Source organism: Acartia tonsa, chromosome 3, assembly GCF_053477335.1.
Source record: "Acartia tonsa isolate MP-2025a chromosome 3, ASM5347733v1, whole genome shotgun sequence".
In the NCBI taxonomy this organism is placed as follows: Eukaryota; Metazoa; Arthropoda; class Copepoda; order Calanoida; family Acartiidae; genus Acartia; species Acartia tonsa.
This window is the reverse complement of record NC_137262.1, coordinates 53,196,585-53,212,844: the sequence shown is the minus strand read 5'-3', so window position 1 is coordinate 53,212,844 and position 16,260 is coordinate 53,196,585. Positions and strand designations below refer to the sequence as shown.

Sequence of the window (16,260 nt, the reverse complement as noted above, 5' to 3'; positions counted from 1 at the left end):
TTAAGCTTATAATGCATATTTTTTAAAGGGTAAAGGGATAGGACAATTTTTGATAAATAAAATTTAGTCTTTGGTTACCTGATTTTATATGGGGGAAGGCATATTTTTATCAGAGATCTAAAGGGATGAGACGAAGGCCGATAAAATGATTGTATACCCAACTCAATGAACCAAACAACCAAAGTCAATGGAGTCCCCAAGGTTGATGAGCCAAAGAATAAAAAAAGTTATTAGAAAACTTTGCTGGCAATGTTTTTTTCCGTGTATCCTTAAAGAATAATTAGTTTTACTCTATTGCCCTTTATCTATGTCTCTGATACTTTTTTTTGTTATCCCAATTTAGAGTTTAATAGTTACTGTGCATTTTTAAAAAACAAGATCAATTTTAAACTTCAGACTATATCCTGAAGAGGATGCGTCTCTAGGGTCATATTAGACAAAATTGCTAAATACAGTTTCCCCGATACGAGGAACTTAATAGATTGCGATCTAAATGGACGACAAAAAAGCCTTACTACTTTATATTGAGAGATTCTTAGGTTCGACAGTTTGTCACATTAGGTCCTTAAATGATCTTCGTTTGTTCTGTCAGTTTAAGAGTTTCAGCGAGTAGTACTTCCCCAAAAAGTTAACACAAGACTTTAAGGCAAACTACTTGATCTTTTAAAGTTTATTTTTTATCAGTATGGTTATGATATATTAACACAGAAACCAAATTTAATGAATGAAAAAAGTATACATTTCATTGAATATTTATAATTGCTGTTAGAATGTTTAACATATTTCTATTATATTTGCTTTATTACTTTTTATTGAAATCCATCTTATTCTTTACAATATTTTCTTAAACTTATATATTTTACCGAATATTAGGGGTATTATTTTATTGGATTACTAAAGTGATTCAAAACTGTATTTTAACAATGTAGAAATAGAACATTATAGGGAAAAACTTAACTGTAATTCAGCAACATAAAACAAATATAAAAACCATCTTGTTATGTAAATTTATAACTCTGAACTAGGCATTAGATCAATCAAATTACAAGCTAGATAATATTATCAAATTTTTAAAATTACTGGGAAAAAACACCGTCAAATTTTATAATTTTCAAATGGTGTAAAGATTATTAAAATCTCCCAAAACTATGTCTTATTTAAAAGTGAAATAACAAAATGATAACACAGTTCTCTAAAGCAATACTAAAACAGAAATTTTAATTGTTTGAATCAAAAGCTATTGAATATTGATTAAACTTCTTGGGTCAGAGGATTATTACGCTAAATTGATATAATAATTGTCAAATAGCATGCAAACAATCAGAATAGTTTAAGAATTTCAATTTTTTAGCTAATTTTATTTTTCTTTATCCCAGCATTTTTTCCAAACCCCACAGAGCCCCTCCCTAATTTCTCAACAAAAGAGTAAACATCTTTTGATTAAGTCCGGGAATCTTGTTAGAAAAGTCTTGTTTTTTATTTCTATTGAAATGAAGACTTCTCTAATTTAAATTGCATTTTTGAATTTTATAAAGGATATAAATTTTTAACTTTGGTAGAGTGTCAACAAGGCATAGACACGGATAATTCTGCTAAAGAAAAACTACACTACGTTAACTTTTGGCTTGTAAAGTAAAAACTGTCTGTATAAGTAAATTGTTTTGAAGTGTCTTAATGTACAATTGTTTGCGAAATAATATTTTTTATGTAAATTTAATTTATCCTTGTTAATTGTTTTAAAATGTTAAAGTTTATTATTAACAATAAAAATTACAAACTAAATTACCAATTTTAATTTTTAAATTAAAAGCGAAGCTTTTTATAATTAGGGTCGGTCCGTCCGTACGTCCATCCGTAACGAATAGCTTTTTTCGTTAACTTAGGCATGTTAGAATTGTCCTAGTTAGGTACGATTTAGAAAGCGTAGCAACTCTATAATCATTACCAGAATGTCCGTACGTCCATTTTAAACATGTCGATTTTTTTACTTTTTTAACAACAAATTTTCATGTGATCTAATCATCCGATTGATCTGATTTTTGGTATATTAATTCCTGGGACAACAAAGTGTAATGTTATAAGCGAAGCAACTCTATAATCAAGTCCTAAAAATGTAAGTATGTTCATAAACATTATCCTGTATCCAGCAGTTTTTCAATAAATTTACTTACAATTTTGGTTCGACTCTTATACATTTATATTTTGATTATTCAGTTCTGACACTATACAAATGTTAATGTCCGTTTGTCCTACCGTTTCAGTGCTTCGCTTTTATGGATGTTGTCATCTTTGTTTTATTATTTTCCCTCGCACCTTCCGGTTGTGAAGTGATAACAAGGAAAATAACTTTATCGCATCCTTGTTGCAAAATTTATGATATATTTTGCAATTTTCCTCACTTTCCCATTGGCTAATATCCCTTGCTTCAATTAGTCGTTTCACCCCCCCCCCCCTCTACTTTGTGCAATTTTTCTCTTTTACTAAGAATATCCAAGGAGAAAGAAGAAAATGCCTTATTCTTATTTCTTTTAACTGTTAAGCTAACAAAGGCAAAAAGTGATTATCAAAATTTGGAAATAGTTTTTTATCCCATCGTATTATAAACAGCTTTCCGAGGATATAAAATGTGCAATTATAAGATTATAGCTAATTTTGGTAGCCCAAAGATGCAGAAGACAAAACTGGTTTTAATATTATGATTGTAGATTTTTATATTTGTAGAAAACTTAATATAATACAATGATATACATAATTTTCCAGTTTGGCTGAGAACCGGTTGTAATCCACCGGATATTAATAGAATTCAAAGCAATACGGGACAGATTTTTACCAATTGTCCTATCCCTCTATTCCTGTATTCTTGTATCTCACACCCTATCTCTCCCTATGAATTTGTCATTGATTTGCGAGTGTTTTCTCAGGAATTTTAATCATTAGAAAACAGAAAAAAAAACTTTTAGTTCTATTCAACTTCTATACTTAAAATACATACATTATTTTCATTTTGTGTTCATTTTGATTATTACCAATAACATAATATTATGAAGAATAAATAAAAAATGCAGTCGGTTTTTTGTGCTTCATCATTCAAATTGATGAAAACAATAGGTTTATATTATATAAGTGTACAAACAGCCTCTTGAAGCCAACCATATCAATTAAAATCATGATAGGCTTTCTAAAATTTTTAGATTAAGTTCAGGCAATTTTTTCATTGTTGTATATACACTGTTGTGTTAAACAAATTGTTGCTCAGTGGAAATGAATTGCATTAAATGAATATTAGGAAAGGAATTAAACAATGACATTGCAATAGTGTTCACATAAAATAACAAACTAATAAAAGCATAAGAAATCAGGAAAAAAATTGTGAAACGTAATAACCTAATGATAATTTACTCAATTTTCCGTACTATCGTTCGTAATTTTATGGGAAAATAATGATTCCTGTTGTGAAAGTTTAATTGGTTCGACTTCTTTATCAAAAACTTGCAACTAGGCTTCTTGCAAATAGAGAACAGGGGCTGTAAAAAAGCTTGAAACCCATCCCAAGATATGCATGTAAATGATAGTCTTAGACTTTGGTAAAGATCAAAAGACCTTTGTTAATCTTCATTAAAATAGAGAACTCAATCGGTTGTTTATCAGTAGTTGACTAGTTGGCACGATCTAAACGGACAAACAAACAAAAATTTACCACATGGAAACAATCCTTTTTATGTTTTTTTTTAAAAGAAAGCTTAATTTTTTTTCTGCAATGATTGAACATCTGTGATAGAATGACAGAGCCTATGAAACATGCAATTAGCATTTTTATTGCAGATTTTGTGCAAAATCAAATATTTTTTTCGCTAGATTATAAATTAATTTCATGTTAAGTTTTGTAGATTTAATATGTTTTTAGTAGCGAAGCTAATCTATACATTGTATGTTTTTGTATGTCCTTCTGTCTGTATGTCTGTACTGTTGTGTTTCATACTCAACAAGGATGACAACATCCATAAGATCCACAAAATCAAAGCTTTGAAACGGTTAAACAAAAGAACATTACAACACTTGTAGAGTGTCGGAACTGAATAATCAGAATATGAATGTATAAAAGTCGAAACAAAATTTAAGTTATTTTGTTGAAAACTGCTTGATGTTTTATGCCATATTTACATTTCTAGGACTTGATTTGATTATAGAAGTAACATTGTACTTTGTTTTCCTAGGAATCAGTATTCCCAAAATCAGATCAATCAAATAATGAAAGCACATAAAAATTAGCTATTAAAAAGTTAAAAAACAACATGTTTAAAATGGACGTATGGACATCTTGTCAACAATTATAGAGTTGCTATGCTTTCTAAATCGTACCTGACTACTACAGGAATCACAATTTAAAATCGATAACATGACTAAATTAACGAATAACCGTTACGGACGGACGAATCTACCCTAACTATAGAAAAGCTTCCCTTTCAAAAACTCTGAAAGAAAAACTTACATTTCTGAAAAGTATCTTGTGAATTTCCTTTAGTTCTTTCTCTACACTGGAACTGTACTCATAATCTAAGTATTCTTCTGTGCCAGTCTCCGTGTACTAAAAATATAAGTTTAAATAGTAAAGAAACAAGGATGACAAAATACATTATAGCGAATGTCAGGAATTCTGGCAACTTTAAGAGACAGTAAGTTGAAAAAAAGGCACAGAAATAAAAAGTTTCGAGACAATTGTTATGTCTACAAATACGATATGGGACAGCGGAAATTTTTATGTGTGACGTGTTAAAAATGCGTCTAAAGAGAAAGGAAGGGACGAAAAGTGGAAAAGGAAACCCCTAAAAAAAGTGATGGATAATAGACGTATTTCTATGACGTCACACATGACACTTTCCGCAATACCATCCGATGTTCAACTGTTGTCAAGCTAATGCGGAATAACAATCATTATTTCGTAAATTAATGCACAATGATTTAAAATAGATAAAATTAAACACGTTTAAAAAGGACATACTAAAATAACGTTATAAATATGCAATATTTTTCTCCTTTAGAACGATTACAATTTTTTAAAAGATACATAAAGAGACCAAAGAAAAGCTTACCTGGGAAGAATCTTCTAGAATGACTGGAGGAGAGGGTGTGTCTTCTTCTAAATTTACCTAAATAGATAGATAGATAAATATATAGAATCTTCTAGAATGACTGGAGGAGAGGGTGGGTCTTCTTCTAAATTTACCTAAATAGATAGATAGATAAATATATAGAATCTTCTAGAATGACTGGAGGAGAGGGTGTGTCTTCTTCTAAATTTACCTAAATAGATAGATAGATAAATATATAGAATCTTCTAGAATGACTGGAGGAGAGGGTGTGTCTTCTTCTATATTTACCTAAATAGATAGATAGATATACAATGGATATAAAGAATCTTCTAGAATGACTGGAGGAGAGGGTGTGTCTTCTTCTATATTTACCTAAATAGATAGATAGATAGATATAAAGAATCTTCTAGAATGACTGGAGGAGAGGGTGTGTCTTCTTCTATATTTACCTAAATAGATAGATAGATAGATATACAAAGGATATAAAGAATCTTCTAGAATGACTGGAGGAGAGGGTGTGTCTTCTTATAAATTTGCATAAATAGATAGATAGATAGATAGATATACAAAGGATATAAAGAATCTTCTAGAATGACTGGAGGAGAGGGTGTGTCTTCTTATATATTTACCTAAATAGATAGATAGATAAACATATAGAATCTTCTAGTATGACTGGAGGAGAGGGTGTGTCTTCTTCTATATTTACCTAAATAGATAGATAGATAAATATATTGAATCTTCTAGAATGACTAGAGGAGAGGGTGTGTCTTCTTCTAGATTTACCTAAATAGATAGATATTTGAACATATAAAGGAGATATAAGAATGATATTAGCCATTATGCTTGATCTTATTTTGTTAAATCAGAATGTACTTGTGCAGGATTATTGAACTAACATTCTACATTCAACAAAGCCTTTGTTTGTATGATGTTTATCTGCCAGTCCTAACTATTCTGCCTCGCTCACTATAAAAGTCGTATTTACCAATATCGGCTGAGCTCCTAGCATCTAAAGATTTTAAAGTCTAAATCTCCTTGCAACCTATAAGAAGCTTCCCAAAAATGGAATAGTCGTTCTTATATAATAGTTAAGACAATGATAGATTGATAGAAAATTAAATATTTAATTCTAATTATAATTGTAGCCAACCACTTATGCAATTAATCTAACAAGAGACCAATTAACTATAGATTAATCAAATTATATTTTGGGTTGGGATTCTACTTCTGTGACTTTAAGACGTTCATGGCATTTTAAATATCAGTCAGTTGTCTGTTTTTGTGACGCATTCCTATTTGTTGTTGTCACATGTCTGATATAGCATGGTAGTTCGATCAACATAAATGCCTCTAAAAATCTATTTCACCAATTACAATTGTAACATAGTCTTAAGTTGATATAATAACAGCAACAGTCAGGATATTAATTTAAGTAATAAAATACAGGGGGCACAGGTATTTTTTTCGGGTTGGAGACTCTGTGCCGACTTCCAATTGGGTCTTTGAATATCAGCCAATAGCGTAAGAAATATTAACATTGCAGAGTCGCTACAAAAGATTAGAAAGTAGTTTGCTAAATGACGAAAAAAGTCAACACTTCTGGTTCCAGGTAGTTATACTTTTTGTATACATTTATTGGATATTCTAAACTAACTCTATTGCTTAGCCTAACAACACAACAAACATGAAATCTGTCAGAAGCAAACATGTTCATCAAAATTTTAATTCAGGCGTGCAAAAAAGTTCGCAGATTTTTTTCGCAAAAATCTTCCAAAAACATTAGTAATTTAGGAAATTGAATTATTGTATACCCTGGAATGGAGGAAAAGATGCTTTTGGAAAAAATGGTATTTATAATATGTAATATCACTTTACCCATAAGAAAGCTTATTAATTGTCCTCTTTAACCTATTTCATCATGACTGATCAAATTATTTTGAACATTTAATTTACATACAAAATTTACTTTACTTTTTATTGTTTTGTGTTATTGAAGTTTCACTATTAAAACATGTTAAATTAGATTATGCAATTCAGTTGGAATTATAATAATTAACATCTCGGCAAAGGAAAAATACTCCTATTAAATAATTTAAACATGTTTTGATAAAATCAATTTCTTTAATTTTTCCTGAAATAATCACAAGATTTAAAATTATATTCCAAAATACACCTTCAAAATTGCCACAAAAAGGACTAATACAAAAATTAGCCAATTATGACACCTTTTATAAATACAATGATTTAGGAACAAATTAAATTGGTCAATTTATTGAACTTGCAATGCAAAAAATGCCCAAACATTAACAACCCCATATATAAATTTCTAAACAAATGATAATGAAATTGAATTAGATAAATTCCTAAGTAAGATATTTAAAGCCTACAAAATCTACCTACTAAAAGCGCTAAACCTTTTATAAGCTATCAAGATAAAAATCTTCAAACAGTTTTAGACTCTTTTGTTATTCAAATTTTTAGTGCTTTAACATAACAACCAAATTATGATAAAAATAAGAAGGTCCAGGGACGTCCAAGCTTTTCATTTTGAGAGGGTTTCATAGGTTTAATGAGGGTAATTTAATATATTTACTTTTTTAATTTTAAGGGGGGTTAAATGAGGAGTTTAAAAGGTTTGTTGGGTGTAATCTAATGTATTTTTTAAAATTTTGAGAGGGGTTTCAAAGTTTGAGTGGGGTAAAAACTCCTTTATCCCCCTCCTTTGGACGTCTATAAGCAAACCTATGATATTTGTTGATGATTATAAAAATTATCCATGCTTTTGAATGGTACAATGATCCCAAAGGATTTATGAAAAGATTTTCTTTTTCATAATTTACTAACAAAAATCCAGAAAGGCCTTCTTTCAAGAAAAACTAGCTTTGGAAAAGACATGTTTGATTGCCATATGCATTATATTAGATTATTTCATTTTTATACTTATTAAAAAAGAATATTATACTTAGGCAACAATGGTTTCAATCAATCCATTTTATACATCTATAGATTTTACATTGAAAAGAAAAATTTTCTAAAACATTAGTTGGTTTGTCACAAACTTGTATTTTATGTCTACTTTTTCCCATAATTTGTTTGATAAACACATTTTTAGAATTTCAATAGCTGTAACTTTTTTCCGTAAGCATTTCAAAAACTATTCAAATCGGTCTTTTTATTGTATTTTTAACAAACATTTTAAAGATTGTATGCAAAAAGAATTTTTTGCTATAGATAGATTCACATTTCTCCTATTCATTTTATGTTCTGTCTTTTTTTATCCTATTTCTTATCTTACTTACTTTCCTAAAAGTTTCCTTCTTTATTTAAAACTGTCAAATTACAGCAGTTTTTCATATTATTTTTGACTAGCGGCTACGCCCCTAGAGGCCTCTAGTGTTACTTTAAATGTTTTTTTTTTAAATACTACGTTAACTATCTATGTTGCGTTCAAGTATCTACGATACCTATCTATTTTGCGTTCAAGTCTCTATACATAAAAAAATTTAGATTTTTTTGTGATTTTTTTGTGGTACCCTCCCGGGCCCCCCCCCCCAAAAAAAAAAAAAAGACAAAAAATAGTTATAAACCTTCCCGTGACCTATGAGAAGCTACCCTGTTAAGGAGAAACCGATCGGTTTAGCGGTTAGCGAGATCCTTCGGTACTAAACATACAAACACACAGATAAACATCCTGTTACTTTATTATAAGGATTGTTGGTCTAATTATGGACACAAGCTTCCTTGTTAATCCTATCTTTACTAAAATAATTATAATTAAAATGAAGCATAATGCAAGACAATAAATCAAAAACAAGAATTCTTACTGCATGCTAACATTAACAAAAACAAAAAGGATCTTAGTCGGAGAAATGTTGCAGTTGGAGTAAAATTAAATGTTTGTAAATTAATACTCTTTTGTTTTCAAAAATAGCAGTTAACTGCAGTACAGTAATATAATTTGATAACTATCTAGAAACTTTCAATTAAATACTATGTCATTTCATTTCATAGTATAGACATCTTTTCACGGATATTATTATCAAACAAGATTGAAACCAGTTTTGTTAGCTTTAAGAGTCCGAAGGTCTGGGCTAACAAAACAGGTCTTAACTTTATGATTTTTTTATTTTAAAATTCGTAGAAAATTGTCTGTAATACATGATTTTTCAGTTAGGCTGAGAACCGGTTCTAATCCAACGGATATTAGTCGGTTTCAGAGCCAAAACATTTTAGAAGATTGATAATTTAGAAATGCTACGCTTATGCGACTAGAAATGGTATGTAATTAATTTTGAAGAAACTTTAGGAACTAATTTTACAATTTACTCGTCCGTAACAAAAATACACAAAATGGGTGTTTTAAAAATGGAGTTAAAATCATTTTAGTAGCTTAGCTAGTGTATAATAAACTAGCAGATGCGCCCCTAGGATCGAGAAACTTAAAAGTTGTAGGGATACAAAAAAAAATAGAATAAAACCATCTCAAGACCCATTTGAAGCTTCCATGAAATGAAGAACTCTTTTGGTTCTGCAGTTACCAAAATCTTAAGCTAGAGACAAAAAAACCTTACTAATACATATAATAGGATATATTTTACATGCTATGTTTGACGATTCCATAAATTACAGTATCTATCTATGCAGTTTCACTTTGCACATCAAACAGAAACTAACACACACGTTAAACAAGTGCAACATAATTTTTAGTAATACGACCACCATATTATATGGTTAGCTCACTAAAATTCAGTTACAATTTCTTTATGTTCTTAAAGGTTGTTGCTAGGGCCTACATAAACAAAATAAATAACAACTTGGCTATTTTTATTTTTACTTAAATGTATGAAAAACAATTCTTTCGTTGTGGTTAAAATAGGCAAGAGTAAAGAGATAAAACAGAGAAATTACTGCAAGAAACAATGTTTTCTTACTTTTCAAGATTTTTCATTTTTAAAATCAAAATATTAAAAGCACAGTCCATTTATGTTATTATTGTTTTTTTTATCAATCTCTATACTTAAATTTGTAACCGATGTATCTCAATTATCAAGATTTAAAATTGTTAGTACGTCCTTTATTCATTTATTAATTTAAAGACATTGCTCTAATGGTTCTTGACATCCTTGTTTTGATAATGTCTATCACATAGACATTATTTTGATTTCATGCTTAGAAAAGAATCATTCATGATTATCTTAATGACATTTCAAAGAAAATATTTATCGTTAGAATAGCTACATTAACGATTACTTGGACTAAAATACATAGGGAAGCTTGTTTTGGTTCTGGGTGTGTTTTAGGCTATATTTTACATTTAGTTTGAGGCTAAGGGCGAACAAGATATAATGATATGACAAGAAAAACTAACTAATAATACAAAGCATAGACGTCCTAGAAGTAAATGGGTGCCCCCCCCCCCAAAAAAAAAAAAAACAAATAACTTTAAATTCTCATTACACCCCTTAAATTAAAAAAAAATTAGATTAAAGCTTTTGCGTCCTGGACACAAAGGATATGGTAACATTTATTATAATGTCAGCTAAGAATGCTTTCCTACAAATTTTACCCCAAAATATAAAGTTTATCTAACCTATCATATGCCTTATGTCATTTCGCATTCCTATCTTCTTGATTAATAATGGACAATTCTTACAAATGATAATAACCATTAAAAGCAATCAAATAAATGCCTCTCTCTCTCTCTCTCTCTCTCTCTCTCTCTCTCTCTCTCTCTCTCTCTCTTTTTTTTTCTTTTCTTTCTTTCTTTCTTTCTTTCTCTCATTATTTCGCTTTCACTTCCATTCTCTTTAATTTTTCTTTCTATTTATCTCTTTTTATTAAACATTTCCCTATATATCTAACTTACTTATTCAAAACTTCAAGTGTTCGCGACACAAGACAATCAAATATCATCTTGTTTTAAACTTATAGATAAAATAAAGACCTATATTAATATTCTACACTAAATATTTCTAATTTAATCAGAAAAGATTTTGGAATATGAAATTAACCTACATGTTTCTAGTTGAAATATTAGCAGGTATTGTAATTGTACATAAATTCAAGAATTTACTTTCTAATTTTCAACCTATTATAATTGTTCATGAGCAGAATGAAAGATTAATAGAAAGATACAGAGGGAGATACATTCCAAAATATTAGAGGTCTATGGCTAAGATTGAAAATTTTAAAAAATCTTATAGAAATTTTCAGTTTCTAAAGCCAATTTTAATTAAACTTCAACTGATCCTCATACACTTGTTCATTATCGATATGAGATTAAGAAATCTACCTTGCGACTAAGAAGGCGTAATAGCTCGGTTTGAAAATTAAATAATCTATCAATAACTTAGATATTCCTGTGCCCAGATCTAATATTTGTTTCCAAATAATTATTCCAACTCGCTGGAAAGTTAGGTATGTATTTGTATGTAGCTGGATGTAAAAATTTGATTGACAGATTAATCAAATACATTAAGTTTTGGTCAATACTCCCTTACATTCAGGGGATACAGGGATAGCGCAATGAAGGTTAATTAATCGTTCATAAAAAATCTTTTGATATTAAAAAACGGTCTGGCAAATATGACGTAATACATAGTTGCAGATTATTTTAACCTTTAGGACTCTCCCTCTCTCCTTGCAATAATACACTACTTATTTTCGGAGTTTATCATTAATTTAAGATATTTATTTCTAAATTAAATTAAGTGCTTTGTTATGCTACAAACAGGACAGGGATTTCTTTTGTGATAATTTTGCCAAATCGCCATTTAAAAATTTTATTTTTAAACTATTCGCCTTGGTAGTATGTTTTATTTCAATATAAATCATTTTGCGTTCAACTTTCCTTAGCAAAAAGAAGAAAAAAAATAACTAGTATTTCAATATTTTATATATAAACTAAATGCTTCCCCTCTACATTTACGAATCTTCCATGAAAAGCATAACCCATAAAGAAAACCAACTTTGGAGATCTTAAAAAAAACTTCTGACTACTTAATATTATAGAACAAAGTAACAAAGTGGAGCAATACTTCTACATGAAGCGGTTTTTTCTGATTGGAAACACATTTTAAAAATGGATTATACTGAGTTGATGTATTCCTGCATCTCTGTGAAGTTTAGCTGCACATGCAGCTATTTTATTCTAATTGAAAACACATTTTAATATTTTACACAATCATTTCTCATAACAACTTTACAATTGTTTATAAGCGAAGCTTTTCTACATATTGGCTATTTATTTCCATCTGTAACATAAACAATATAGCTCATAATCTTCCTGGCTAGTTTAAACTTTACTTGAACTTATCTCGAAGGCATAGCAACCTTTCAATTTGAAATCCCGTACTTCCAAACATCTAGAAACTAGAAGGCATATACCAAAATATTCATATTTACTTTAACCTACCTCCCAAATTAATTTTTCAATAAACAAGCATAATCAAATTCATAAAATATAGGTACAAAACAAGGAGATATATAGAAAGTTAGATAAAACCACAGTTTATTTTGATACAGTTTTTCTATCCAATTATACAATGTGTTTTTTTTATGAGAACTTTTTTGAAAGCAATTGTACCCCATTTATAGTTATCAGAATTTAATGATTAATGGCTTATTTTCTTCGTTTTTTATAACCATTTATAGAACATCAAAAAAATATTTCAGTTTTTATTAAAAAAGTGCAGTAAAATAAAAAATTCAATACCTAGGTGTCAACATCTAAAAATGGTTTTAGCGCATTTTTCTCATACTCAAATCTTCTACCCTTTGCAAGAACGCTGCAAAACGCTTTAAAGTTGAGATACAGAGTTAAAAATTTATACAGATACTATTGGGGACATGTACTAGATCATATCAAAGTTTGAAGGCCATATCTCAACCAGGGAGGGAGTACTGGCCCCCCAAAGTCGACTACTGAAAATACAATTTTTTTCTTGCAAAGGGCAGAAGATTTTAGCTTAAGAAAAATTGTTCTATAAATGGTTATAAAAAACGAAAAAAATAAGCCATGAATCATTAAATTCTGATAACTGTAAGTGGGGTAAAATTGCTTTAAAAAAAGTTCTCACAAAAAAAACACACTGTATAATAAAGTATTTTTTTGTCTGAAGCTTAAGATCTCGGAAATTGTTGGTCTAAATAGGATGTACTTTTTAGGCAATTTTTATGAACTAATATGGTTCTCCTTCACAACAAAGCTTCTTTATGAAGGAGAACCATATTGTGGAGGTTACTTTTACCCTTCACCAAAATCGCTAAATGCTACTACATTTTAAAGGTCTATTTGCTAAATGATTGTAAACTAATTAGATATGTTAGTTGTACTACAGATGCGCCATTATTTATAAATAAATCCTACCTTATCTAAAGGTGAGCATGAGGCAGTATGTGCCATTAACAAGACAAGGAGAAGCTTCGCTCCAAGCATATTTCTCATCAACCCCAGCTTTATCATAAGCTTGGTCATTTTCTTGCTCAAATTTATCTTCAGTGATTAAATCTTCAACTTTCCTCTCTAACCAGCTCCCGTTGAGACCTTAAATATATTCTCTTTATAAAACAAGGTAGATTTTTCTGTCTTTTATCACCTGTGTCTGTTTGTTCTAAAAGATTCTCTTTTACAGGGAAGTTTCTTATATTTCGAGAAGTTTTTATTTTATTTGGGGGAAAGCGTGCTTATTCCTTCCAAGAGATATTATTTTAATGTAAAATATTACCATCGGTATATTCTTATTTTACCCTTATTGATAAAACAAACGTTGTATGTGGAATGTTACTCCCCCCCCCCCCCTAAATGCAGCCGCTAGTTTTCTAAATACACCAATTAGAAATTAAAGATATTTTCATTAAGTTTATTAAGACTAATAACTATAAAGTTTCATAAAAATATTGCAGTACATGATTACTGTATTATAGATTAATGCTCGTTTTATTGTTTTTGGGGGGGGGCTGGTTAATGTTACTCTTCCTTTGGACATATTTGTCCTTTTCAAGCTATGGTGTAGGTAAAAGAAAGTAAGAATTATTTGCTTCTATCAATTGTTATTGTGCTTTTAATTGACAATTTATCTTATTCTTAATTGTTACTAAAGCATTTAAATTAACAAGGATGGCAACTTTCAAAGAAGAGAAAAATGGTTCCTACTGACGCTATGTTAGATGCGTGACATTAATATACAGAGTAGGATGAATGTCTTGGTACTAAACAGACCCAACTTATTATCATGTACAGTTAGGACTACTAGAAAAAAATCGCACAATCAAAGTGTTGGTTGTCCCTTGGGTGTTACTTAATCAAATACCCCGGATGTTTGGACAGGAAAGGAGAGATTTAGCTCTTCTTAGTGATCCTATGTTGTTGAACCTGACGTTAAGGTGTATTGGACAGCCGTCAATTGCCCGTAGAGGTAATTGATGGGTAAACCCGTACACTTCTTTTTACATTACAATATACAATTTACAAAGCAAGTTATGGAGTAGCTGACCTATGCTAGACAAAATAAAGTACCTGTTTACGAGGAAAAATAATATAACAGGCATTCCAGCTCGTTCACACACATTTTATATCCACTTTAGTTTCTCTAATTTAATCTTCCATTCATTTACTTCATTACTAAGCGGGTTCTAGGACTGATGGAATTGTCCTGTGATAGTAAAAATGCACTCTTCTGTACTCTGATTTTATTGTGAATTTAACATTTTCCAAGCCTTGTTAATTGTGGAAATTAATTACAAACAAACAAACACGTTTAAATCTCCATTTGCTGTTTTCTCTTCCTTCGCATTAAACATTAACCACTTCAACTCTTAATGAAGTAAAATTGGCAGGTTTTTATTCACTAATTAAGCATGGTTAATGATGATCTATTTTTGGTGTGTAGATCATTTTTTGCTTATTATCACTTTGGGTTCGCCAGGTGTATAGTTTCTGTATAAGGGATATCTTATAATAAAAAAGAGATTATTTAGAGCAATAAGTTAATTGTTTGAATTTAAGCTTGTTTCTTTTTAGTAACAAAGCTACTCTATAATTCCAAATATCCCTACGTCCGTCAATAAGGAACGAAATGGGAGAAACTACATTATTTCGGCTCCTATTAAAGATAAAAGGTTGAACTTTCTAAAAATTTCTATAAAATCACCCAAAAAACTTCATTCAACATACCTGTTTACATACTCTTTAGACCAATCTAAAAAGACTAATTTACCTATTAGTCCATATTTTTTCAAGTGCATAAGGTTTACTTTATCAGTTTTTTATTTAAAAAAAAGTATAGCTCATTATTGTTTTTTTTATATCTCTAAATAATCTCTGTAATATGTACCTATATTGAATATTTATGTATATAATGATATCACAAACCGCAACCAAACAACATTTTTCAGTTTTTGGCACTCACAATCACTTTAGAACACATCAGAGCCTTATATGGAATTCTATATTTTTGGGGAGAGAGGGTATTATTATTTTTGGGGGGAAGCTTTCAGTATCTAAATCACTAAATTCTGATGTTTGTTGATTTTTTTCTGGCGTTTGGAGGATTTTTTTCTGGGGGAGGCGGTGGCATGATGCAATCATCTGTAGATTTATGCCATTTCTAATATTATCTATCTATCTATGTAGATGGATATTTAGAATAGCAGGTTTTTACATTTTATGCACTCTTTTAAGGATTAGTATCACTAATTATGATTATTGAAGACACACATTTTGTTCATTTCTGAAAATAAAATAAAACCTTAATAAATTTAGACTGACAAACGGACAAAAAGGACTTCTTCACAAAAAATCAGTATCTTCTCAATGTAGCATTTTAGCATATTAAATTTTTTTCATAAAAAACGTTTATTTATACTTCATAGCTTAAATTATAGACATACAGAACGACGAACGAGGAAGGCCCAGTTGAACAAACCCCCTCACCCATATTTTAAAATGAATATCTCCGCATGGTTAGGCCCTCCAAAGGGATAGGATAAAAACAAACACCTCAATAAGCACTTTGAGGGAAAGTACAATTTTTTCTATATCTTTCAAGTATCATATAGAATTGTGTATGTTAACCTATAAAAGGCAAAATTGTCCAAAACTAAACCAAAATCAGAATATTATTATAGAGACATTTACATATATTTTTGTTTATTTAACTTTCTAATAGTG

The 16,260-nt window shown here is 29.7% G+C and overlaps 1 protein-coding gene across 2 annotated transcripts in view; it reads right to left on the bottom strand.

Annotated features, from left to right (window-relative positions):
* LOC145314580 (uncharacterized) overlaps positions 1-15,822 on the bottom strand; it is a 53,773-nt gene extending 37,951 nt beyond the window's left edge. For both annotated transcript variants that reach the window (XR_013877812.1, XM_080154559.1), the window contains exons 1-5: positions 15,425-15,822; positions 14,608-15,042; positions 13,459-13,635; positions 5,091-5,147; positions 4,490-4,585 (exon numbers count right to left, since the gene is read on the bottom strand). Coding sequence is in view for 1 of the 2 variants with exons in the window: in XM_080154559.1 (XP_080010685.1) it covers positions 4,490-4,585; positions 5,091-5,147; positions 13,459-13,566 (261 nt within the window). In the remaining variant the exon portion in view is untranslated. The remainder of the gene's footprint in view (positions 1-4,489; positions 4,586-5,090; positions 5,148-13,458; positions 13,636-14,607; positions 15,043-15,424) is intronic.
* Positions 15,823-16,260: the final 438 nt, after the last annotated feature.